This window comes from Abramis brama (assembly GCF_963993115.1).
Source record: "Abramis brama genome assembly, contig: SCAFFOLD_79, whole genome shotgun sequence".
Taxonomy (NCBI): Eukaryota; Metazoa; Chordata; class Actinopteri; order Cypriniformes; family Leuciscidae; genus Abramis; species Abramis brama.
The window spans coordinates 123,331-151,093 of record NW_028155974.1 but is presented as its reverse complement, the minus strand read 5'-3'; the positions used below and the strand labels follow the sequence as shown (position 1 = coordinate 151,093).

The following is a 27,763-nucleotide window of genomic DNA, read 5'->3' as shown; positions in this document are numbered from 1 at the left end:
TAGTGCTTCGTGGTCAGTGTGTGTGTGTGGTAGTGTGTGGCAGTCTGGAAGAGTTTCCGAGAAGCGCGCTGTTTCTGAGCTCTTACTGTCTGATCAACTGCTTGAGGTAAGACTCACTAACCCTTCACTCTCAGTAAGAAACCTGTATGTCTATACTTTCGTGTATCTGTGTTATTATATCGACTTTAAACTTTTGTTCCACACACGCATATTTCTTCGGGGAAATCCCTCATTCTTCCTGCAATCGTCCCTGACACACGAATTTCACACGGAAAACCCGAGACTGAGCATAATTTTTAATTTCTATTGATCGTTTATGATAGTTTTATAACCGTAAATAGTTAAACTTGCACAGAGAATATCGCGTTCATAACTGAAATGCAGGACTTTTGTTATGTTTCTCAGGAGAAAACGGGAAATATGACAGCTACATGCTTTGTAATTGAGTTTCGTAATGGATAGTGTTTCTGTCAGACAGTGTTTTAAAGCCTGTAATGAAGATTGTGTTTGTCTCTGTTTTCTGTTGTCAATGCAGGCGCTGCTGTTAGAACCGGTCAAACCACCTTAAAACCCGAGATGAGCTTTTCCACAGTTTATTTTCAATGGATTTTACTATCCACCCTTTGGTTTGCAGGTAGGGAGTCTCTGTTTTAACTGAATTCAATGGTTCGATTTATGATCATGTTGCTCCATGAGGAAAGTTTGGACTTCAAGTTCGAGTTTGTTTCTGTCGCGTTCGCTGTTGTTCAAACAACGGGAAAGAATTAATAATATCTATGCATTGATTAGATATTAGCTATTGCATCATTTACCATAGTTTGTGATGATGTTGAAGTTTCAGTTCTAGGCGGTAACTATGTCGAATTTTCCCCAATTCATACGTTCAGTGTCTTTTACATGCTGACTTTAAAACGCGTTCTGTGTTCTCCTCAGCTGAACTGAAATCAGCCTTTGCCCCTTTTACCTTCCGTTCTTTAACGTCTCAGAAGCAAAGTTCAGACTTCGCTAATAGTCGCTCAAGAATATAAGAAGTAAAAGAGACACTCAAAATAAGTACACATGAACACATTTGTTTTGCTGAACCAAATTAATTTAAAAAAAATAATAATTATACAACAGCTTAAATAAGACATGTTCAACAATGCGCAATGATATTATTTTAAACAGTGGCGCTTAAAAATTAGAACCATGTAATTTTTTTATTAAATTATTATTTTTCATATTTCTGAGAATTAGTATGGGCTGCTAGTGGTGCTTGAGATATAAAATGGTTGGGCATACACTAAATCCCTTTAATATACCCTTTAATGTGCATATACCTTAAAGGACAAGTTCGGTATTTTACACTTAAAGCCCTGTTTACAGATCGTTTCTGATGAAATAGAACGGCATTTTTTGCAGTGATTTTTGTGTGAGCATATCAGTGAAAACCCCTGACCACTCGGTGAGTTTCACATCTTTGTAAACGAAAGTTTAATGCGGATTGTTCCAGTGCCCATAGGCAGCCATTCTGTAGGTCGGGGGGAAAGTGAAAGAAACCTAAAATTCTCAGGGACAGCAGCATGTGTCCAAATTTTAATCTTAACCGTTCTATTTCATCAGAAACGATCTGTAAACAGGGCTTTAAGTGTAAAATACCGAACTTGTCCTTTAAGCTACACTATGGGACAAACTCCGTAACAACACTGTTTCATACGGAACATTGTTTCATACAGAACACTGTTTCATATAGAACACTGTTTCATATAGAGCAACACTGTTTCATACAGAACACTGTTTCATATAGAGCAACACTGTTTCATACAGAAATGTCAGCGACCCTACATTTGTCCTGACCCTGGTGTTCTTTGACCTGTTGTGCTAACCATAAGTGCAAACATAATTCAGGGTTAAATGACATGGAATAACTAGTACTCCTGTCATTTGAAAACCTCTCCTCTACACTTGTATTACAACAGTAATTAGTCCCTCACTGACAAATTTATTTTCATGTTTTCCTCTTGAAGAGATGGAGATGCACATAACGCACCGCAGATCAGAGAACTTCGTTGCTGGTCTTGTATTTAATCTTCAGTGCAATAGAAACGGTCAGAATGTGAGTGTGAGCTGGAGTCGTGTTCCCAGTCAGAGCTTGGGAAATATCACTGGAATAACCATTAAGGACAACATGCTGTGGTTCCTTCCAGCCGAGCTCGTCCACAGCGGAGAGTACTCCTGTTTCAGCAGGTATTGCTTCAGTTCACTACGTTTCTATTGAGTTGGGTTTGACACGTGCATACTGAATACTGAAGCCCACAACACTTGTTTATCCACAAACCATGTTGTTTTTTCCTGCTAAGGTCCATTTACAATGTTAGTAAAGTTGAAAATGTTCATACACTTTTGGTCATTCAAAATGGACCTGAGTCATTTTAACACTCTCTTGGCATTAATGAGTCTTTTTTTTAAATGAAAATGAAATGGCGGATTGATCAGGGTTCTTTAACAAATATCCAACTCTTCTTTCTAACGTAGTGGAGGATTCATCAGAAGAATCTGACACTAGAACCGCCACGGGGTAAAATTTATCCATGGCTGTTTTTCGAATGTACATAACAGCTTTTAAAATAAAATCGCCCAATCAATGACTTTACTAAAATTGTGTTATTTACAATTCCCCTCAGACAGCAATATAGTGTCGGCCCAGATCCGGGCCACATCCGTTACATGTGGATTCAACGCGTACCAGATGTGGGCCTACACTATGTTGCTGTCTGGGCTTGTTGTTAAAAATTGTTTAGATAAAACCAGATTAAAATATACCTTAAACTGCCAGCAGATCAAATGAACCTATATAATGCCTTTATTTGTGCGCTGTGTTTGGGCAACGTACGTACAAATGAAGGTGTTTTAGCCTACTCATAAATGTTCAAACTTTTGATTAATTATTAATTTTAAAATTATGCAATTTTTATCCTTTAATGGCCGCTACTAGGGCTGCACGATTAATCGCAATGAAACCGCACACGATTTGGCAAAGGCTGCGATTATTTTATGCTCAGTTTGTCAGTGCAGAGGCTGATCGGTTGTAAATGCTCCATCTGAACACCAGAGGGCATCTCACACACACACACACACACACTCTCACACACACATACACACACACACACACCACATATTCTTCTGAATACCAGAGGGCGTCTCTCTCTCTCACACACACACACACACACACACCACATATCCTTCTGAACACCAGAGGGTGTCTCACACACACGTCATCTGAACACCAGAGGGCGTCTCTCACACACACACACCACATATCCCACTGAACACCAGAGGGCATCAGACACACACACACACCCACACACCACATATCCCTCTGAACACCAGAGGGCGTCAGACACACACACACACACACACCACATATCCCTCTGAACACCAGAGGGCGTCTCACACACACACGCCAAATATGCCCCGCTGAAGTACGATAACACACATCATTCCAGGAAGTCCCTGTCGAGCATCACACTCTCTGTATCTGAATAAACAGAAGATTGAAACGCTTTGATCGATTAAACATGACTAATAAACACACGACTGCCTTATTCTGTGTCAGAAGCTCATCATCTCACAGAAGGAGGAGCTCAACTGACGTTATGATATGAGTTTGGAGTAAAAGCATGTTATTAAATGTTGTCTTTTGTTGGACAAGAGGTTCATAAATGCTTCTCATGTTTGACGCGTGTTGCTTTTACAAATACACATTATAAGTGACTCAAACTCGCAGTGCTTTCAGAGTGAGCCGCGTTTACAGAGCCGATCATCAATGACAAGCTGCGCATAACAAATAATCTCAGCATTTGCCATTTCACAATCGTGATAAGCCAAATCGGTTTAAGTGCGATTACATATAAATTGCGATTAATCGTGCAGCGCTAACCGCTACTCTTGCTATTTATTCAAGTCTGACCCTTTCCTGAAAAAAAATATTTCCAATCTATGATGTAATGAATTTTTTTAAAATAATAAACCCAAGTTTATTGGTGTTGTTCTCTTATATTCAAATTATAAATGATATAACTAAACAAAATGAATAATTAATCAGGTGAAACTGTGTGCTTGAATTTGTCATTGCATCACACATCCTATGCTGTGCGGTGAATTATTATAGCTCATTATTGTCTATTTAGGGTATTTTAGTCATTTAAATAATTTTAATATGTGATTAATGACATTTTATTATAATATTACACCACCCAAATATGTATTTATTTCCTTCTAATTCTAGTTGTCATTGCAGGCTGGGTTAGCCTATATTCACCATTAAGAAAAGTGATTAGACTGCTTAAAATAGTCTTGAACATAAAACAACAGGACAAAAACATAGTTGATGACTAAAAGCAATAATTTCATGAATCTAGACTTTACTTTGTAAAGACAGTGGCATAATAAGTTTTTTTTTAGCCATATCAAAACAGTAGTCATGTGTATGAGTAAATTTTACCCACTGGTGGTTTTATGTATACAACGTCCCTGGTGGTTCTAATGCTAAACCAAATATTGAGAACTGAGAATTATCAAATAAAGGTGTAGAGTGTAAAGATGCAAACATAAAATAAAAACGCTCCGGTTACGACTGTAACCTCGGTTCCCTGAAGAGGGAACGAGCGTTGCGTCGAGTTTGACGCTATGGGAACGCTTTGCGTGATGACGTCTTGAAGCACATGTAAAATCAGTCCAATGGTGTAGCGGGACGTCAGAGGCGGGTGACGTCACGTACCAGGAAGCTATAAAAGCCGGCCTGAAGCAGGAAACAACAGCTTAGTAAAGTCTGAAGTCGTGCTGACAGGCATGAAGGAGATATGGCAAGGTGACGCAACGCTCGTTCCCTCTTCAGGGAACCGAGGTTACAGTCGTAACCGGAGCGTTCCCTTTCAAGGGAACTCGCGTTGCGTCGAGTTTGACGCTATGGGAACGTCTATACCAACGCCTCCATAGCTACAAATGTCTGTCCTGTGTGAAATCATGAAGAGCAGCACTAGGATGACAAAACATGAGACCCTGGAGCAGAGTCTAGATCCAAAGAGTAAAACCTGACGAAAGTGTGCGGTGAGGACCAGCCTGCCGCATCACAGACATCCTGTAGTGAAACTCCTGAAATAAGGGCCTTAGAGGCCGCCATACTCCTTGTAGAGTGCGACCGGACAGCCAAAGGAGAAAGCTGCCCAGCCGCCTCATAAGCAAGTGAGATAGCCTCGACCACCCACTTGCTCATTCTTTGCTTAGACACCGGCCCTCCCTTGTTAGGGGAGCCAAAGCAAACAAACAACTGATCACTTCTGCGCCACAGGGCAGCTCTGTGGACGTAGGCGTCTAACGCCCGAACTGGGCAAAGCAAATTATTAGCCTCCTGGTCCGCATTCTGGAAGGGAGGAGGACAGAAGGCCTGCAGAATAATAGGTCTGGCCACATTAGTGGGGACCTTGGGGACATAACCCGGTCTGGGATGGAGAAAAGCTTTCACCATACCCGGAGCAAACTCTAAGCAGGACGGAGCAACCGACAATGCTTGAATATCCCCAATTCTCTTAAGAGAAGAAATGGCAAGAAGGAAAATAGCTTTCAAAGTCAGAAACTTTTCCGAAACCTCCTCAATGGGCTCAAAGGGGGCCAGGGACAGGCCTTGTAGAGCAATGGACAAGTCCCATGGCGGCACCCTAGAGCGGACTGCAGGCCTCAGCCTCCAAGTGCCACGAAGGAAACGAGATACCAGAGGGTCCTTCCCCACAGACATTCCACCCAAAGGAATGTGGTAAGCACCTATGGCCGCCACATAGACCTTTAAAGTGGACGGGGTCAGACCTGCAGTGAACCGGTCCTGCAGGAACTCCAGCACTGTACCAATTGGGCAGTGGACTGGGTCCAACCGACGGTCACTACACCAAGAAGTGAATACTCTCCACTTCAGGGCATAAAGTTTCCTCGTGGAGGGAGCTCTGGACTGTAGAATGGTCTCAACAACCTCAGTTGAGAGACCTGACTCTATGAGCTGGGCCCCCTCAGAGGCCAAGCCCACAGGTTCCACAGTTCTGGGCGGGGGTGAAATATTGAGCCCCCTGCCTGGGACAGAAGGTCTCTCCTGACGGGTAACTCCAGAGGATGCCCGTCGAGGAGGGAGACCAGATCGGGAAACCATACTCTGCCCGGCCAACGCGGGGCTATTAGAAGCAGGCAAACCCGGTCCCTGCGAACTCTCTCCAGAACTCCCGGGAGCAGAGCAACTGGGGGAAAGGCGTACAGACGTAGCCTCGGCCACGTCTGAACCCTAGCATCCAGTCCCAGAGGAGCTGGATGCGTGAGGGAGAACCAAAGTGGACAGTGAGACGTCTCTCGAGACGCAAACAAATCCACTTGTGCTTGGCCGTACTCCCTCCATATCAGCTCCACCACCTCGGGGTGGAGCCTCCATTCCCCGGGCCTCGGCCCCTGCCTCGACAGAGTGTCTGCTCCTATATTCTGAACCCCGGGGATGTAGGCTGCTCTGAGTGACAGCAACTTCCCCTGGGACCACAAGAGGATATGGCGTGCCAGATTTGATAATGGGCGCGAGCGCAAACCCCCTTGGTGGTTGATGTAGGCGACTACCGACGTGTTGTCCGTATGCACTAACACATGGTGTCCCCTGAGGTCTGTGACAAAGCTCCTCAGAGCCCGGAAGACAGCTAACATCTCTAGGCGATTGATATGCCAGGAACGATGATGGTCTTCCCACAGACCTTGAGCTGAGCGACCCTCCAGGATCGCTCCCCAACCCGTGAGGGAAGCATCCGTCGTTAGCAGTCTGCGACGACAAGAAGCTCCCAACACTGGGCCCTGGGACAGGAACCAAGGTTTCTTCCACATAACCAAGGCACGTAGGCATCGCCGCGTGACCTTGATTGTGCGAAATGGGTTGCCCCTCGGGGAAAACCCCCTGGTCCTGAGCCACCACTGCAGGGGCCTCATGTGCAGCAGTCCAAAAGGTATCACGTTGGAAGCTGCTGCCATGAGACCCAACAGTCTCTGGAACTGTTTGACAGTGAGTAGCTGGCCTAGCTTTACACTTTTCACAGCTGCAAGGATGGACTCTATACGTGGCGGTGACAGGCGCGCCTGCATCGACACTGAGTCCCAAACCACGCCTAGGAAAGTGGTTCTCTGGAGTGGAGAAAGCACACTCTTCTTGGCGTTCAGCCGTAACCCCAGCTCTTTCATGTGGGCGAGAACAACATCTCGATGTTGAACCGCCAACTGATGCGACTGAGCTAAAATCAACCAATCGTCGATGTAGTTCAAGATGCGAATCCCCTGAAGGCGCAGAGGCGCCAGAGCTGCATCCATGCATTTGGTGAAAGTGCGGGGTGATAAAGCTAGGCCGAATGGAAGAACACGATATTGGTATGCTTTGCCCCCGAAAGCAAACCTCAGGAACTTCCAATGACAAGGACGGATGGAAACATGGAAATATGCGTCCTTGAGATCTATCGTGACAAACCAGTCCTCGGATCTGATCTGTGGCACGATCTGTCTCAATGTTAACATTTTGAACTTGAGCTGCATGACTGAATCGTTCAGAACTCGAAGATCTAAAATGGGACGCAATCCCCCGTCCTTTTTTGGAACTATGAAGTACCGGCTGTAAAACCCGGTTTCCCTGTCGGAGGGAGGTACATATTCTATGGCCCCTTTCTCTAACAGAGTGTTTACTTCCTGTTCCATAACCAGAACCTGCTCGGGGGCCACCACAGTGGGCAGAACCCCCATAAACCGAGGTGGGCGTTTCCCGAACTGAATCAGATACCCTTTTTCCACGGTCTGCAGGACCCAACGAGAAACATTTGACAGTAGCTTCCACGCTGTCAAAGATTCTACTAGAGGTACCAGCCTCTCGAGACTGGTTTCTGGATTTTGTTGTTGTTGAGCAGTCAATTCGACGCCCTGTAACGGCGCACCGGCAGGGAGCGACCGAACAGACTGCTCTAACACCCTCCTCGGAGGGGGCGGGCATCCCGAGGCCACTACGTTTCCGGGTGGTCCTTGAGATATGTGCTCGCCGGAGACCGCTGCGCCCTGTAACACCGATGGCGGCAGGGTTGGCAGAACGGTCCCCTGAGGGTACCGAAGAGAGACGGGCACCGTAAAAAGAGGTGTTAACCGCTCTGCTTCGGGGGGGACTACCCTCATTAATCCTGAGCCCTCGGACGTCAGGATTTCTTCCCAGCAGCCTTCTTGGCGGTAATAACGGTCCGCAGATCCGTTCTACCCCTCGAAGACTGCTGGGTTTGAGCGCGCCCTCCGTGTCCCCGAGATTTTTGTGGGGGAGCACGGGAGGACACGCTCTGCTTCTGAGTGGCACGATGCTCAGCACCCTTTTTAGAGGAGTGAGGCTGCTCCCGCTCAGCAGCCTCATAGAAAGAACGGCGGGGGAGAAGCTTTTGGAGAGCAGCTGCTTGTTTAGCGGCTTCTTGTGATTTTGCAACCGCAATATTTACTGCATCCCCAAATAACCCGGCAGTGGAAACCGGAGCGTCTAACAGAACATGTTTTTCTTTGTCCTTAATATCGCTCAGGTTGAGCCACAGATGCCTCTCAGTGGCCACCAGGGCTGCCATAGACCGCCCGATAGATTTAGCGGTCTCCTTGGTGGCTCTGAGAGAAACATCCGTGGCTCTGCGCAGTTCAGCCACAGTGTCGGGACCGATTCCCCCGCCCTCCTCTAAATCCCCCAATAATTCTGCCTGATAGGCTTGTAAAATAGACATCGTATGCAGACACGCTGCAGCTTGACCAGCGGCTGCATACGATTTATTGATCAGGGAAGATGTTAATTTTACTGGCTTTGAGGGAAGTGTAGGAGCCTTCAGGGAAGATGCCGTTGCTGGAGAGAGATAGCCCGCGAGCGTCTCTTCCACCTTCGGCATCCCCCCATAACCATGCTCTTTATATTGAGAAATAGATGAATATAGAGAGGTGTGTGGTGTGTACACTCTGTGAGAGACTGGTCTCCCCCACGATCTCGACACCTCGGTGTGGAGATCGGGGAAAAACGGCAGGCTCCTACGCTGGGGCTGAGCACGAGATGGCAGGAAGCGTTCGTCGAGTTTGCTTTTTGAACGAACGTCCTGCCTATCCTCTGGCCACTCAATAGACAATCTGTCAACTGCTCTCGTGATCACATCGAGCAGTTCTTCAAAAGCATGAGACTGAGGTGGCGAATCCTCAGACTCAGCATCAATACTTACAACATCCAACTCCTCAGAGCTGGATAGTTGCAGTACTGGTGCCTCTATCGGGGGGGAAGTAACCGCAGCGCGTGCTTCCACACCCTGATGAGAGGCACTGGATCTATCAGAAGGAGGCTGAGATAAGGCAGAGCCCGTCTCAACATCCACTGATAGATCCATCTGCGAACCCCAGGTCTGAGATCGACGCCGTGCCTCGGCAGCGGCGGGACCAAAGCCCTGGGGAACGTGGTCGGGATTGAACCGAGCCAAGCGGGATCGGAGCGTACGCAAAGGAAGCGCACAGCAATGCTCACAGTCACCACCCTCGAGTGCTGACTGGGCATGCTCCTCTCCCAAACAAACAACACAAAGAGTGTGTGTGTCACCTCCCGTTAAATAACGCGGGCAGGGATGGACACACACTCTAAACTGCTGCTTGCTCGCCATACTGAATAATATATATATATCAGACAACACCAAATAAGACAGACAGATTTCAACACAGAGCGCTACTGAAGACTCAGAAAGCTGTTGTTTCCTGCTTCAGGCCGGCTTTTATAGCTTCCTGGTACGTGACGTCACCCGCCTCTGACGTCCCGCTACACCATTGGACTGATTTTACATGTGCTTCAAGACGTCATCACGCAAAGCGTTCCCATAGCGTCAAACTCGACGCAACGCGAGTTCCCTTGAAAGGGAACAGCTTTGCACTGGCACTGTATGTTTTGTGTTCAGAATTCCATATCGGCCATTCTTTCATCCCAACGGTTGTTCTTCTTGTTCTTCTTGTGTTCTATGTGGCAGAGATGGCAATGAAACCCAGGAAATGATATTTGAGGTCTCCGTTCAGAACGAAACATGCCCCCCAATGAACAGAGAAGATTACGTAAAGAGCACAGAGGAACTCAGATGTTTCCTTCCTCATGTCTTTGAGTTAGACCCTGGAGCTCAAGTGACCTGGCGAAAGGTAAGGGGTGCCTGCAAAAACCATAAGTGAAACACATATTCACACTACAGGTTAATATGGTTGTTTCCTGACCGGACACGCCGCAACATGCAATTTCTATTTTAGAAACGGTTTCTATTTCTGTAACGTCATGGCTGGAACAACAACATACAAATTATGACGATGGTTATCTCAGGTTCAGATTATGTGCTTTATTTAATGTTAAAAGTGTCTAATTTGAAATTTATTTGAAGGATAACCCCTTGAGATGCACCATCACGTTTTCGAGGGGGTCCTTAGAACAAGCACGAATACAGACAAGAGGTTACATTGTATAACACATAATACTTCACATTCATACCAACATTTATGTGATCTAATGTGAGTTTGAATATCATTTATGGCCGTACTTAAAGCAACAATGGATAATTCACCTCAGATCTTGAAAATAAATGAAAGAACATTCAAACTGACGAAACAAGTGTATTCTATGACATACTGTTTCAGTCACTCAGTATGTATTTTTAATCATATAAAAATGGTGTAATAATAAAAAAAATATGATTTTGTGCTTATCCATTTTGTTGTGAGTGCAGTGCGCTTGCAGAGAGACTCCGCCCAGATCTCGTTCTTGTTCTGTTTTTAAAACACCGAGTTACAGAAGTGGTGACCACATTTACACAAGATCTGTGTAGGCATAAACAGAACTGAAGTGTGCATTGCTGAAAAGACCAGCTTAAACCAGCATGCTAAAAATGACTAAAAATCATTTGACTTTAATACATTTGGTGGTTAATATTACTTTCATCAAAAATAGCAAATGTCGAACAAGTTTTGTAAATGGCAAAACATTGCTTTAGTCATCAATACGTTGAGCTTATGTACAGTACATGGTCTTCTCATTTAAAGGATTCACTTTCACTTTTAAACGTTGCCTGTGCATGTGTGTACATGCTTATTATAATCTCTCTGTTCTCCCTCTGTAGAACTGCCATCCACTCAAAGGGGAAAACGGGAAGGTTTTCCCGGTGAACAGATCAGATGAGATGGTTGGACTCTTTACTTGCTTTGTGAACTTTACTTTTGAAGGACTGAACTACTCTGCTGCCCAGACTACAAAACTCTACAGCCTGCCTTCAGATTTTGGTAAATGTCAAGTCAAGTCAAGTCATCTTCATTTATATAGCGCTTTTAACAATGTAGATTGTTTCAAAGCAGCTTTACAGAGATAAACGTATAATTTAAGGTAACAGAGATTGTTTTGGCTTTATAGCTTTTAAGTTATTTTCCAGCTAAAGTTAGTTTTGATTGATTCGCTTCCGTTGCAACGATCATTTGTTATTAAATTAGGGGCCGCTAAGACGACACCATTCTCTCTACACAAACTTTAAACGCGAACCTGTGAGTAACGCTGATGGCGCTCACATGCGCATTAAGAATTGGTTCTATAGTTATGTGCGTTTCAATATATGTGCGCAGGTTTGTAATTCCCTACAGACCAAGCCTAAACAAAGTACTGGTGTTTCCTTATAATTTGTGATACAGAATTTTATTTTATTTTATCAATTACGCGGGGTAGGTATGCGAATTGAGTTTTCCCGACGACGCTTTATCTGTAGAGTGGTAAAGGGATCCTCCATAGGGAGAGACTAGTTGGCACTTCAGCACTGCGTTGACAAAAAGACAATTCAATTCAATTTAAAGTAAAATTACAGCACTCAAAATACACTGCTCAAAAAATTAAGGGAACACTTAAAACTCACATTTGATTTTAATGAATGAAATATTAAATTTGAAAATATTTCTACATTCTATAATTTGTTAAGAACAAAATTTTGTGACAACAGTCATCAACATACTGAGTCCTGGATTCAAAATCATACCAAAAATCAATGTAAAAATCAGAAGTTACAGGCTGATCCAACTTGCATGAAGTTCTTCACAACAACTCATAATGTAAGTCAGTGGTGTGAATGGCTACGAGCCTGTATCCGCTCACGACAACATTTGGGATGAGACATCCTGATGAGATGGTGTCCTATGGGATCTCCTCCCAGACCTGGATCAGGGCATCAGTGAGCTCCTGGACACTCTTGGCGGCTTCGAATGCTCCGATACATAATGTCCCAGAGGTTCTCAATTGGATTTAGGTCTGGGGAATATGAGGGCCAGTCAATGGCATGTCTTGTGGCATGTCTGCGGAGGAATATCCTAGCCAATGGTTCCCTTACTGCTGTTAGTACCAGGATGAAATCCTCAGAGCCATTGTTAGACCTCATGCTGGTCCTGGAGCATGATAATGCCCAGCCTCATGTGGACAGAGTGTGTAGGCAGTTTTTAGATGACGAAGGCATCAGTGAGCTCCTGGACACTCTTGGCGGCTTCGGATGCTCCGATACATAATGCCATTGACTGGCCCTCATATTCCCCAGACCTAAATCCAATTGAGAACCTCTGGGACATTATGTATCGGAGCATCCGAAGCCGCCAAGAGTGTCCAGGAGGTCAATGCCTTCGTCATCTAAAAACTGCCTGATTTCATCCCGGTACTAACAGCAGTAAGGGAACCATTGGCTAGGATATTCCTCTGCAGACCATTACTGAGATCTAGAAGAAAATAGCGTCATAGTCTAATTATGGCCAGTGTGTTTAGGAGAAAAGCATTTATTTCATAATGTGAGTGATGGAAATCCGCCTGTTGAGCGATTTGTGCTTGTACATTACTTGTATGCACTCTCGACATTTGTGATTAAAATAACGCCATAGAAACGGCCTCAAATAAATATAAAAAGTGGAAGAAGCTGCAATAGATTTTTTTATTGGTTAAAATCAATGGAGAATATCTGGTATTTTTCCGTGGGTGCTCGAGCCCCGAGCGCTTATGCTGTGTCGTGATTGGCTGAGGCGACACACTGGCCACAGGGCAGAAACGTCCCGAGCAATCCAAGAAGAAAGTAATAAACTACAGGCACTTCTAGTGATGATTGAGAGGCATTCTTTTTGTATGAGTCTGTCCTTTTTATTTTTTAAAAAACAATCCTGCATTCAAAATCCTTTAATTTGATATAGTAAATGATTAAGAACCTGAAATGTGAAGTGCATGCCCTAATAACATCCACACACAGTAGAGGGCAGTTCAGCGCTGATGGAGAGACTCTGATGGATGATGTGATGAATGTTTCTCTGTGTGTAACAGTGGTGACGAAGCCTAAAATCATCTTCCCAAAGCAAGAAACACACACCGTAACACTAGGTGAGTGACGACAATGACACGTTTAAAACTCTTCTGTTGCTGTACGTGTCAAATCGAATTAGTACTTGCACTGTTTTAACTCAAGGCCATTTATGCGTTTTTGTGATCTGCAAACAAACAAATGCAAAAATATTAGCATTTAGGAATTATCTCTTTCCATTCATGAGTGTGAATTTGAATTAAATTTGTAAAAAAACAGCATATTAAATTGAATTTGAATTAGAATGACATGAAGACGAGTTTATTGAATTGCAATATAAAGAAAAGTCATGAAACTGAAACATTTTGAAAAGCACAATAATATTCATGTGACCGTAGGTGAAAGTTTCGAGCTGAGCTGCAAAGCTCTTGTTGGGAAGAACGACATGGACGAAACTGTGATATACTGGACGAGTGACTCTGATTCTCTCACTCTGAGCTACAAGAGCTTCACGTAAGGATAAAAGATACGTTTGCTCTTTGTATAATGAGAGAGTGTTTTGTTTATGATGTGACTAACCATTTTGTTTCTGCATGTCTTGTTTTTCCAGGAAGGAGGAGAGCGAGCAGCTGTACAAGCTTTCTAATTTATCCATCTCAGAAGTCACAGCTGAATATCTGAACACTGATCTCATATGTGTCGTTCAACACCCGGTCGGTTTAGATTCTGTAATAGTCCGTCTTATCCCAGGTCAGGTCTAGGTTGCATTGGACAATACTTTTGATTATGTCCCCTTTTCCAACTTGCTCCTTCTCTTTTTCTCTCAGCTAGTCAGAAGGAGCGTCATTATTGGATCGGCTTCGGTCTGGTGGCTCTGGTCATGTTACTGGGCGCTGTGGCATTCTTCTTCAGAGTCGATCTGGTTCTGGTTTACAGGGATGTTTGCTCGTCTTCTGCCGTATGCAGCGGTACGTCTTTACCTCCGATTTTTATTGACTTTTCTGTAGAGATGCTTTCAATTACATGTCAATGGTTTTGTTTAAAAATCAAACTGATTCGATCATAAATGGTATTAAATATTTATAATGAATTACAAGTGAGTGAATTTCACAGCAACATCAAAATTAACTGAAAAAATAGAAATTTTATTTTGCATAATTTTGTTGTTGTTGAAAAAACATTATTTTTATGACAATTAAGCACATTTTAAAATTCTCCTTATCATAATGCATTTGAATGTTTTTTTATTTAAACTCCTGTTATTTTTTATAGTCTCGTAAGAATATCATTACTGTAATACAGCATTTTTAATCAGCCTAAATTTAAGTCAAGTCACATTTATTTATATAGCGCTTTTTACAATACAGATTGTTTCAAAGCAGCTTTACAGAGGTAACAGGAAAATAATGCAACAAAGTTTGTTTCCAGAAGAAAATAGCGTCACAGTCCAGCTTAAGTAAGTTCAGTGATGGCTCATTTCCATTGTAAAAAAGTTATTAATTTAGTTAATTTATATATATACAGCCGCTCTGGAGAAAACTGTGATGTCATCGTCCAGCTCAGTTCAGTTCTCATATAATGGTGTCAATGCAGGCAGATCAATAATATTGTTGAATATTAAAATAAATGTTAAATTTAATATCCCGAACTAAGCAAGCCAAAAGCCAATGGCAACAAAGGTGAAAAAGGTGAAAAAGGTGACAGTGGCAAGGAACCGAAACTCCATCAGGGCAGAATGGAGAAAAAAAAGGCGCAGGTCCTCCATCTGATCTGGATATGGCCCGGATCCGGCTGACTACAATAATCCTCGGAATAATCAGAAAGACTAACATCAGCGTAGCTGCCATTCTTCTTATGATGTAACGGGTACATCGGGTGTTATAGGAAGTGTTCCCGGTTCCGGCTGACCTAATCTATGCAGACTAATAATCATTTAACTGATTTGAATAATAGGAATGTATAATTTTCTATGTGTATGCTAGGTCAAAGAGATGTGTTTTTAGTCTGGATTTAAACTGACAGAGTGTGTCTGCTTCCCGGACAATGTTAGGAAGACTGTTCTAGAGTTTTGGTGCTAAATAGGAGAAGGATCTACTGCCAGCAGTCAATTTTGATATTCTAGGTATTATCAACTGGCCGGAATTTTGAGATCGCAATAGACGTGAAGGACTATAATGTGTTAAGAGCTCGCTCAAGGGGAGCTAAACAATTTAGTGCTTTGTAAGTAATCAGCAATATTTTAAAATTTATACGATGTTTAATAGGCAGCCAATGGAGTGTTGACAGAACCGGGCTAATATGGTCATACTTCCTGGTTCTGGTAAGAACTCGAGCTGCTGCGTTTTGGACCAGCTGTAGTTTGTTTATTAAGCGTGCAGGGCAACCACCCAGTAGACCATTACAATAATCTAGCCTTGAGGTCATGAACACATGAACTAATTGTTCCGCATTTGTCATTGAGAGTATATGACGTAATTGAGATATGAGATATGATATCTCTTAAATATGATATTTAATGATATCTTCCAAGGGTAGCATATACAGAGTGAACAGCAACGGTACTGAGTACTGAGCCTTGTGGTACGCCATACTGAACTTGTGATCGATAAGACATCTCTTCATTTACTGCTACAAACTGATAACGGTCAGATAAATATGATTTAAACCATGCTAGTGCAATTCCACTAATGCCAACATAATTTTCGAGTCTATTTAAAAGAATGTTGTGGTCGATAGTATAAAATGCAGCACTAAGATCGAGTAACACTAATAGAGAGATACAACCACGATCGGATGATAAGAGCAAATCATTTGTGACTCTAATGAGAGCTGTCTCGGTACTATGGTACGGTCTAAATCCTGACTGAAAATCCTCGCAGATATCATTTCTTTCTAAAAAGGAACATAGTTGTGAGGATACCGCCTCTAATTATTAATATTGATAACTTTACATTGATAATACTAAGATAATATTATTATTATCAACATCGATTTCTGAAGGATCATGTGACACTGAAGACTGGAGTGATGATGCTGAAAATTCAGCCTTGCCATCAGGTATAAATGCCATTTTAAAATATACTAAAATAGAAAACAGTTATTTTAAATGGTATTAATATTTCACAATATTACTATATTTTGCTTAACAAAATTGCAGTCTTGTGGAGCATAAGAGACTTCTTTTAAAAACGTTTGCATGTTTTGCACTTTCTGTTTGCTGCGATAGGATGCCTCTAATTCTGTAGGATCAGGTTGCGTTTTTTTAACAAGTGGTTTAATCATAGCCAGCTTAAATGTTTTTGGTATGTATTCTAGAGACAAAGATGAATGAATAATATTAAGAAGAGGATCTATGACCTCAGGAAGCAACTCTTTCAGTAGCTTAGTCGGTATAGGGTCTAACATACATGTTTTCGATTTAGAGGATTTAACGAGTTTAGAAAATTCTTCCTCTTCTATAGCAACGAATGAATCAAATTTTTCCTCAGGGAGACTACAATGCACTGCCTGATGTGATACTGTAGTAGACGGTTGCATAGTTTTAATTTTCTCCCTAATATTATTAATCTTATAAGTGAAGAAGTTCATAAAGTCATTACTGCTGTGCTGCTTGGAAACATCTGGGGTTGAAGCTTTCTTTTTCGTTAATTTAGCCACTGTTTCAAATAAATATCTAGGGTTATTTTATTATTTTATTATTTTCATCTAATAGGGTGGAAAAATAAGCAGATCTAGCAGCTTTTAAGGCCTCTCTGTATGCAATCAAGCTCTCTCTCCATGAAATGCGAAATACCTCTAGTTTTGTTTTCTTCCAGTTGCGCTCCATTTTTCTGGGCCTGAGTGTGCTCGTTGTACCACAGCGTTGGACTATTTTCTTTAATCTTCTTTAAGCGCAACGGAGCAACTGTGTCTAAAGTGCTGGAAAAGAGAGAGTTAAAAGTTTGTGTAGCAATATCGAGTTCTTCTAAGCTATCTGGGATGCTGAGATGATGAAACTGATCAGGAAGATTATTGATAAAGCAAGTTTTAGTGGCAGAAGTGATAGGTCTAACATATTTATAACACGGAGTCGGCTTTGCAGCCTTGGCTAAATGAAGTTTACACGAGACTAGATAATGATCTGAGATGACATCGCTGTCAATTTCAACGGCATCAACATTGATTCCGTGTGATAATATTAGATATAAAGTATGATTCTGACAATGAGTAGGTCCTGACACGTGTTGTCTAATTCAGATTCAGAATGTCTTTAAATCCCAAAACATCTTTTTCGTTATCTACATGTATATTAAAATCACCAACAATTAGTACTTTATCTGCAGCCAATACTAACTCTGATAGAAAATCAGCAAATTCTTTGATAAAGTCTTTATGGTGCCCTGGTGGCCTGTATACATTAGCCAGCACAAATCTCAAACGTGATTTATCATTTACACTAGATAGTGTTACATTAAGCACCAACACTTCAAAAGTATTATATTTGAAACAAGACTTAGTAATTCTGAAGATATAAATTACAGCAAGGCAGTTAAATAATAGTATCATAATGCATGACAACGCAGTCCTGAAGTGTCAACTAGGTTCTTCCCTGTGAAGGCCTCCCTTTACCTCTCTACAGATAAAGCATTGTCGGGATAATTCCGGTTTGCGTGGCTACGCAGAAGCGATAAAAATTCTGTATTATAAATTTTAAGGCCAGACAAGTAGTTGAGGGTTGATTTGTAGGGAAGGACTACACGCCTGCGCACACATATATTCAAACACACATCCTTATAGACTGAACTCGTAATACACATGTGCACTCCATCAGCGTTCTCACAGGTTCGCGTTTTTAAAGTTTGCGTAGAGATAACTTAAAGAGTTTTCGGTAACACTTTATTTTGATAGTCCGTTTGTTGAGACTTTACTAGTTATTAGTAGCCATTCAGTAGCTTGTCAACAGTGCATCAGTTGACATTCAACAACACTGTTTTAACAGACAAGTAACATATGTTCAACTTACTGCCTATAGACTATAAGGTACAATTCAAGTGTTAATCTACAGATTTTACAAAAAAGTTCCTGTTGACTGTCAGTGTTATTTTGCAACAGATTATTAACCAATTGTCAATTAACTTTCAATTGTCTACTAACTTTCTGTAGATTGAGTACCAACAACTCAAGATCAATCTGTCAGTTAAATGTCAACAGTCATGTCAGCATATGAAGTATATGATACTGTATATCCTACTCAAGGGGTCTCATATGCATCAAATTAATAATTATTTTAGCTGATTTAAAACTGTTTTTAAAAAATTGTTAACCATTTGTAGATAATCTGTTGATAGTCAACTAAAGATTAGATCTGTTGCTTGTCAACAAATAAATTGTTTATGATCAGTAGACTATTAATAGACATTCTCAACTAAGCATTAGTAGATATATTTTAGGACTATCTAATTAAAGTGAAAAACAGTTTATATCAGTAGAAAGTCTATAACCTATCAACAGATTAATATATTGTTTATGATCAGTAGACTATTAATAGACATTATCCACTAAGTGTTAGTAGATAAATTTTAGGACTATCTAATTAAAGTGAAAAACAGTTTATATCAGTAGAAAGTCTATAACCTATCAACAGATTGTAAACATACTTTTTTTGTACGTTTGGATAGATGCTGAAACGTATGATATAGATATATCTGCAACGTAGAATTATTACGAATTCACAGCTACAAAACGTTTACGAATCATAAAGATATCTGTATCATTTCCCTTATACTGTTTTATAGATAAATGTAAGTTCCCTTAACCCTACTCCCAAACCTTAATATACATTACTAATTTTATACAGAATATAAAAAGAATAAAACACTTTATGGACAGAGATGTGTAGGTAAATGCCAGTTTTATTAATAGCATTAAAATATATTTCGAGCCACTAACATTAATCCTACTCCTGCCCCTAAACCTACCCATAACCATTTCTTAAAACTATGCAGGCTAAAATTATGAAGAAAAACAACAGATGTGTAATCATAATAATTTATTGCGAAAATGTAAATCGGTACCAAAAGTCGCTCAAATGACGATGTGTTGCAGTCCTCTCTGGCAGTATATAATAGTTTTGTATAAGGGACAGAGCAGAATTTAAGTTATTAATCCATGAAAATGTTAACCCAGGCAGCTTCCCTCTGCATGAAGACGGCGCACGTGCTTCTGCATTTCAATGTTGTTTCAACTGAAACACGGCATGCTGCAATCTGTGACGAAGCAGGCGAGAGCCAATGAACGTTTGATATCACTGCCGTAAAACATGTCGTAACGCTTCTTGAGGGCGCAATTTTTGAATTTAAATTCATCACGAGCGCGGGATTTGACATGTACGGTCGCTGCTGAGAATGGAAATGGAAATGGAGATCGCTGGATGTGGATGAAGGGCTGAATTTGGATCTGTTTCTTGCTTGCGTATGGATTATAAAGATTTGGATTACATCTAACGTTATGTTAGCTAATAAAAAAATATGTATTTTGTTCATTTATATTGTGTTTTGGTGTATTATGGTTCTATAGGAGAAAACGCCTTTTGTGTCTCACGTAACGTTAAATAAACTAAATGTTACAAAATGGTTAAACGATTAAAGAAGGTATTGTTAAGGGTTTAAACTATAGTCCTGTCTGTTAATCCTCCGAAGCGAGTTTGCAGCAGGAACAGAGATTATTTCTTAAATGAGTAGGGTAAGTGTACCCATTAAGCCCATGTACCCTTTAAGCCCACTTTCAGCTCTGAAGTCAAATTAAAAAAAGAGAAAATAATATTTTATGCTGCTTATTATTTTAACCAATCCAGTGATTTGTTACTTCCCTGGCATTTTTAATTGCATACCAATTACATTTGCCAATGCTGAGTTAGCCCCACCCATGTGCATGCTGTCTCAGGGGACCTCACACAGTGTCACCCCAAAACTTTGGTGTTTCGGGACCCTTCAGAAATCAACACATTTCAGCAATTTTCAGCCATTTCTTTGGTAACTACATTGATATTATGTCAAATAAGAGATAAATGTATTGTTTTTTGTGTATGAACAAATAGTACTTTTATCATTTTATATAATTTTTCTTTAAATGGAAAGATGAGTTTTATTAGCTTGCGTTCAAAGCTAATCTCTAGGTCAAACCATTAGCCTTTCAGAAAGATAGACTGCCAAAGAATTAAGCATGTGAACTGCAAACAATGAATGTTTTGTGATTCATTTTACATTCATTTACAAATAAATGCATCATAAATTGTTTTGTAGAGAAGATTATTTTTATAAATTAACTTTTTTTTAAGATGGGCTTAAATGGTACAGCGCCACAAAACGCATGCAAACTAGAGCCAACACAAGCTAACCTTGAATGAAAAAAACTTAACATTTCTCAATGTGGGCACAATGAAAATTACTATGATACTAGTCCACAGTATATTTAAGCTCCATGCATGTATTTGTAAACATAGCTTACATTTTTAAAGGAAAACATTGTCTTTTTTCACCATTACTCACTGTGTACCATTTAAGCCCACCATTTAAGCCCATCTAACCCTAACCCTAACCCTAACTTTGATACATTTTTTGAAAGTGTTTAAAGATAACATGTCTTTGTGTGCTTTTACCTTACTAACCTTTTAACCTTACCTTACTTGCACACAAATTACACACATTCATTCAAATGAGATAGAGCCCGGTTTGTCCTAAAGTCCTGTATGTATAACCGGGCATAATTCGGGAGCCAAGCTGAGTTAAGGCTTGAGATTCTGGGCATGGAGAGGTCCCAGAGGGACCCTATATTCCCCACAGTCCTGAGCCCCTGGGACCGTCCTGCTCCGAGATACCGCCACTTCCTGTCCAGCTTTGACCGGGCAAAACTTGGGGCCCAAGCCGAGATGGGGCTCTGGACTCAGGGCATGGAGGGGTCACCCAGTGGGCCGCCTATGCCGGGAGTATTGAGCCCTAACTCAGCTTTCTTCCCGAGGTATGGTCACTTCCAGTGGAACTTTGATTGGGCATAACTCCAGAATCAAGCCGACCTAAGGCTGCAAACTCCCGGTGTGACCTGAGAGTCCCCAAAAACCCCAGAGTCTGGAGCCCCAACTCGGCTTCCTTCCCAAGATACACCCGGTTAAACTTCCACCTTTGACCAGGCATAACTTGGGAGCTAAGCCGGCTTAAGGCTCCAGACTCCCGGTGTGGGGGGCCCACTAGGAGCCCCCCCAAGCCCAGAATATGGAGCCCCAACTCGGCTCGGCTCCCGAGATACACCCGGTCTAACTTCCAGCTTGACTCCAGCTACAACTCCAGTCAAGCCAACTTAAAGCTCCAGACCACCGGCCACTAACACCTACCCATCCCACCCAGGGCTTTAATCAAACATTAGCAAAAGCATTTTTTTTTTATTATTCCCTGTCACTGAATAAATATATTGATGTTTTTCTTCTCTAACTCAGCCTCGATTATCACCCTGCAAGAACAATTACAGTGCTTTACAACTGTAGAACAAATAGAGTTAAATAAACTTATCACTTCCTCTAAAACAACAACATGTTTATTAGATCCCATACCAACTAAACTACTGAAAGAAGTGTTACCTATAGTGGAAGAACCTCTCCTCAATATTATTAACTCATCTTTAACTTTAGGTCATGTTCCAAGAACATTTAAACTGGCAGTTATAAAACCACTCATTAAGAAACCACAATTAGACCCAAATAACCTAGCAAATTATAGACCCATTTCAAATCTTCCTTTTATGTCTAAAATACTAGAAAAAGTTGAGTCTGCCCAACTAGGCTCTTTCTTACAAGAAAATGACATCTATGAAAAGTTTCAGTCTGGATTCAGGCCGCACCATAGCACTGAAACTGCGCTCGTTAAAATCACAAATGATTTACTCTTAGCTTCTGACCAAGGCTGTATCTCAATACTAGTTTTACTTGATCTTAGTGCTGCGTTCGATACTATAGATCACACAATACTCTTAGATCGACTAAAAAATCATACTGGTGTTCAAGGACAAGCATTAAGCTGGTTCAGATCATACCTATCTGACCGATACCATTTTGTCTATTTAAATGGAGAAAAATCGATCATAACTCCAGTAAACTATGGAGTGCCGCAAGGATCTGTGTTAGGCCCTCTATTATTCTCAATATATATGCTGCCACTTGGAAATATTATAAGGAAACATGGAATTAGTTTCCATTGTTATGCTGATGACACTCAAATATATATTTCATCACGGCCGGATGAAAACGCTAAATTATCCAAATTGACAGAGTGTGTTAAAGATATAAAAGATTGGATGACGCGCAATTTTCTTTTATTAAATCCAGACAAGACAGAGGTAATACTTATCGGTTCAAAAAACCGCCCACAAAACCTCTCACAATACAACTTTAACATAGTAGGATGTCCTGTTACTTTATCATCTACAGTAAAAGACCTGGGTGTTATACTTGACTGCAACCTGTCTTTTGAAAATCATATTTCATATGTTACAAAAACATCCTTTTTCCACCTTAGAAACATTGCTAAGCTACGTAATATGCTATCTGTTTCTGATGCAGAAAAGTTAGTTCATGCGTTCATGACCTCGAGACTAGATTACTGTAATGCTTTATTAGCCGGTTGTCCTGCATCCTCAATAAACAAGCTACAGTTAGTCCAAAATGCAGCCGCTAGAGTTCTTACTAGATCAAGAAAATTTGACCATATAACACCAATTTTATCATCACTGCATTGGTTACCTATAAAGTTCCGTATTAATTACAAGGTATTGCTACTGACTTATAAAGCCCTAAACGGCTTAGCTCCAGTCTATTTAACGGATCTTCTATCGCCCTATAATCCATTGCGCTCTTTAAGATCACTAAATTCGAGGCTTTTGGTCATACCTAGGATATCCAGATCCACCAAAGGAGGGAGATCATTTTCACATTTAGCTCCAAAACTCTGGAATAGCCTTCCTGATACTGTTCGTTGCTCAGACTCGCTCTCCCAGTTTAAAACTAGATTAAAGACGCATCTCTTCAGCCAGGCATTTATATAATATTTTTAATCTTACAGTTAAATCCGGTCTCTAGTTCATAAACGCCAGAGGAGAACTGTCCCCGACTGAGCCTGGGTTCTCCCAAGGTTTTTTTTTTTCTCCATTAGGTCACCTGATGGAGTTTTTTCGGTTCCTTGCCACTGTTGCCTTTGGCTTGCTCAGTTGGGGATATTTGGGGATATTTAATTTAATTAATCAATCAACAATACTATTGATCAGCATTACCAAACGTGGACGTTTTACACTAGAAACAAACACTGATGTACTATTTTATTTAATACTGTGAAGCTGCTTTGATACAATCTGTATTGTGAAAAGCATTATAAAAATAAAGTTGACTTGACTTGACTTGACTTCTTTAAAATCAATAAAAAAAATTATATTTTGTGAATCAAAGATGATGTGGGCTTATTTGGAACACATGCGGGCTTAAATGGTGCCAAAGTACCAATTAAGCCCATGCCAGACTTCTGACTTTATTCCTAAATTATCTTAATTTTATATTCTAAAATGTACATCAACTAATTAATACATTTACAAATGAGAGATTGATCTTGCATTTAAAAAAAAAAATTTTCTTATAAACTATGTCAAAAAACCTAGATTTAGATTTTGGTGGGCTTAATGGGTACACTTACCCTAACTGTTATAACGTTAAACTGCATTTAATAAATGCGATTTTCTGTAAAACTTACTGTCATGAAAGGCTAAATGTATTAATTAATAATTATTGTTATTTGTTGTTTATAACTTTTGATCTTGGCCTCGGGCATTTGAAATGATGTAGACTATTGAGAGTTTTCTCATTTGGAATGCTCAATATAATGTTTTTCACATAATCAGATGGTTCAGATGTGATCGTGATATCCTAGTAAATAATGGGTTGTATTATTTTTTTTATTTAATAAAAGTGTTTTTTTTCTTTCTCTGATGTGCTGGCCATAGTGTTTGTTCTACTTCAGTCAGGTTAGGTATGCAATCTGTTGATAGGTTATGGACTTTCTACTGATATAAACTGTTTTTCACTTTAATTAGATAGTCCTAAAAGATATCTACTAACACTTAGTGGATAATGTCTATTAATAGTCAACTGATCATAAACAATATATTAATCTGTTGATAGGTTATAGACTTTCTACTGATATAAACTCTTTTTCACTTTAATTAGATAGTCCTAAAATATATCTACTAACGCTTAGTTGAGAATGTCTGTTAATAGTCTACTGATCATAAACAATTTCTTTGTTGACAAGCAACAAATAAGCAACTACATGTAATCTTTAGTTGACTATCAACAGATTTTAAATCAGCTAAAATAATTATTAATTTGATGCATATGAGACCCCTTGAGTAGGATATACAGTATCATATACTTCATATGCTGACATGACTGTTGACATTTAACTGACAGATTGATCTTGAGTTGTTGGTACTCAATCTACAGAAAGTTAGTTGACAATTGAAAGTTAGTCGCCAATTGGTTAATAACCTGTTGCAAAATAACATTGACAGTCAACAGGCACTTTTTCATAAAATCTGTAGATTAACACTTGAATTGTACCTTATAGTCTATAGGCAGTAAGTTGAACATATGTTACTTGTCTGTTAAAACAGTGTTGTTGAATGTCAACTGATGCACTGTTGACAAGTTACTGAATGGCTACTAATAACTAGTAAAATCTCAACAAACGGACTATCAAAATAAAGTGTTACCGAGTTTTCTGTTAAAATGGTGTCGTGTTAGCGGCCCCTAAGTTAATAACTAATGATCGTTGCGACGGAAGTGAATCAATAAAAACTAACTTTATCTGGACAATAACTTTATTCTGGAGCTGCTATAAAGCCAAACTAATCTCTGTTACTTTAATTTCCTATTATCACTGTAAAGCTGCTTTGGAACAATCTACATTGTTAAAAGCGTTATATAAATGAAGATGACTTGACTTGACTATGTTAGAATATACTTTTTTTTTTTTTTTAATCTTTTTTTTTTATTGTCATTACAGTAATGTGAATAAAATGAACTGAAAATAATAGCCCTGATATTAGTTTAAAATTTAAAACTGGGTTGTGGACAAAATCTCCACAATAAACAATAGAATATTGACTGAAAATCTGCCTCAAAGATGAACAGCTCATTGATTGTTCAATTAAAGCATGTATCAGATACGACAGAAAGGGACCTGATTCTCAGACCTGAATCACAATCAGCAATCAGTGACAAAAACTGCATAGCACTGCTTGTTCATCAATATTAATCATCAAATTATAATTATATTGTAAATTTATTGTGTAATGATTATTCTTATGCTTCATTTAAGATGGAAAGTCGTATGATGCGTATGTGAGTTATCTCCATGGTGACCAACTCATCTCATCTTCCGCAATGACCTTTGCCCTGCATTTCCTTCCTGAGATGCTTGAAGATCTTTATGGTTATAAACTGTTCATCAGTGGTCGTGATGAACTTCCTGGGGAAGGTAAACATCTTGTCACATGAACACAGCAACTGGGTCTGCTCGGTCTATAGCTAAAAATATGTATCTCAACCATTTTCAGCCTTTAGACAGTATGAATGTCTATTTATGTATTTGCTCTGAAATAACTTGATTTCTCTCCCCATGATTCCCTCAATCATTTAATCAAATTAGTCATTCAAATTGTTTAATGTAAGAAGTAAAATAAAATAACATCCTGTTCAAATTATGAATGTATGTTTTCACACCATTTTTCACTAAATGGAAAATATGATTATTTGAATAAATGAAATAGATGCAAATAGTTAATCTTAAACTATGCCATGTTTAACAAGTTTATTTGTTTTTTTATATTTTTAATCCAAATGGATGGAAATTTTATATGCAAAAAAATACACAAATCTTAAATTCAGACCTAAATATTTTTGAGTGTATTTTGTAGTGCAATCCTGCTAAAAAACAAAAGTTTGACACTAATCAAGTCTCTTTTTCAGCGGTGCATGAAGTCATTGCTGACAGAATGAGCCGAAGTCGAAGGCTGATCATTGTTCTTACATCACAGTCTCAAACCGATGCCACCAAGAAATCCCTGATATCAGACAATGCTGTGCAACTGGAAGAATCGTCCTCTGCCCAGATGTGTGCGGCGTACGAGCAGCGAGTGGGTCTGTATGACGCTCTGGTGAAGCAGGGTCTGAAGGTCCTCCTGGTGCAGGTGGAGGACGGTGTTGAAGAAGATCTGCTGCCCGAGTCTCTGCGCTTCATCCGTCGCACCAAAGGCATCCTCAAGTGGAGGCAGAACGCCAGTGATCGTGCAAACAGAAGGTTCTGGAAATACGTGCGGTACCACATGCCTCCGGCTCAGAGGCGGTAAATACAGCATGTTGAACTAGTGCAGCTGCACATTTGGGTCCGGTTTCACAGATAGGATTGGATTAGATTTAGATTAAGCCAGGATTAGGCCTTATTTCTATTAGGGCATTTAAGTTGATTTTATAAATGTGCCCTAGAAAAAAACTGGTGTGAATCTAGAGACAAAACAATGGCACTAACATCTTTAAGATATGCTTTTAGTTAAAACAGCTCAAACATGCATTTTAGTCTGGGACAGTGTTTAGTTTGGTTTGGGACACAGTCAAAACCTCGACAGTGTTTACAGTTGTTTGAGCAACAGCCATTCCTTTCTATTCGTTTTATTTGTTTGTTTGTTTTTATTTTTCCTTTATTTTTTAATTGATTATGATTATTATTTGTTTTTCCTTCAATACTTTTTTATAATAAATAGTCAGCTTTTACAGCTTCTACAGTTCATGTCAGACAAGTTTCTGTAAATTCTTTTTTTGTTTGGAGAAAAACAAAACAAAACAATGCAACAAAAACAATCACTGATTTCTTTCGTCTGAATTCATGTCATAGCTGCTTGCCAACTGAATTTTTTTGAATTATTTGGTGACATAAGTGTATATTGTAATTTTTATTATAATTAATAAAAAAGTAACTATTGGATTTTTTGAAAGCAGTAAGTATTTTAGTGATTTCCATCAGAGTTCAGGGTGAGTTCAGGGTGTTTTTCCACTAAATGTCGTGTCTAAGAGCAGCCATACCTGTAGGAAATTAACACTGTCACTGTGTGTTTTGCACTTTTCTAGTAACTGAGATTACTTTTCTTTGCCCCCAAGAGAAAACAGGAAGTTCTTGCTCTTCTTGCTTTTTGTCTTTCCATGGCTGGAAACACATGTCTGGCTTTATTTCCACATAAATTCATAAGCATGAAGCTCTGAACATGTCATATGGCTGCGCTGTCACATAAACTTCTCTAATAATGAATGAATAATGAACAAATTATTTATCTAATAG

The 27,763-nt window shown here is 40.1% G+C and overlaps 1 protein-coding gene across 1 annotated transcript; it reads left to right on the top strand.

Annotated features, from left to right (window-relative positions):
* On the top strand, window positions 1-27,422 carry LOC311077217 (interleukin-1 receptor type 1-like). The gene is made up of 11 exons (XM_084139041.1): window positions 1-106; window positions 536-634; window positions 2,007-2,226; window positions 10,047-10,209; window positions 11,175-11,334; window positions 13,385-13,441; window positions 13,760-13,874; window positions 13,972-14,111; window positions 14,189-14,329; window positions 25,751-25,909; window positions 26,401-27,422. Exons 2-11 carry the CDS (start codon window positions 577-579, stop codon window positions 26,778-26,780), a joined length of 1,593 nt encoding a protein of 530 aa, XP_083995167.1. The 5' UTR covers window positions 1-106; window positions 536-576; the 3' UTR covers window positions 26,781-27,422.
* Window positions 27,423-27,763: the final 341 nt, after the last annotated feature.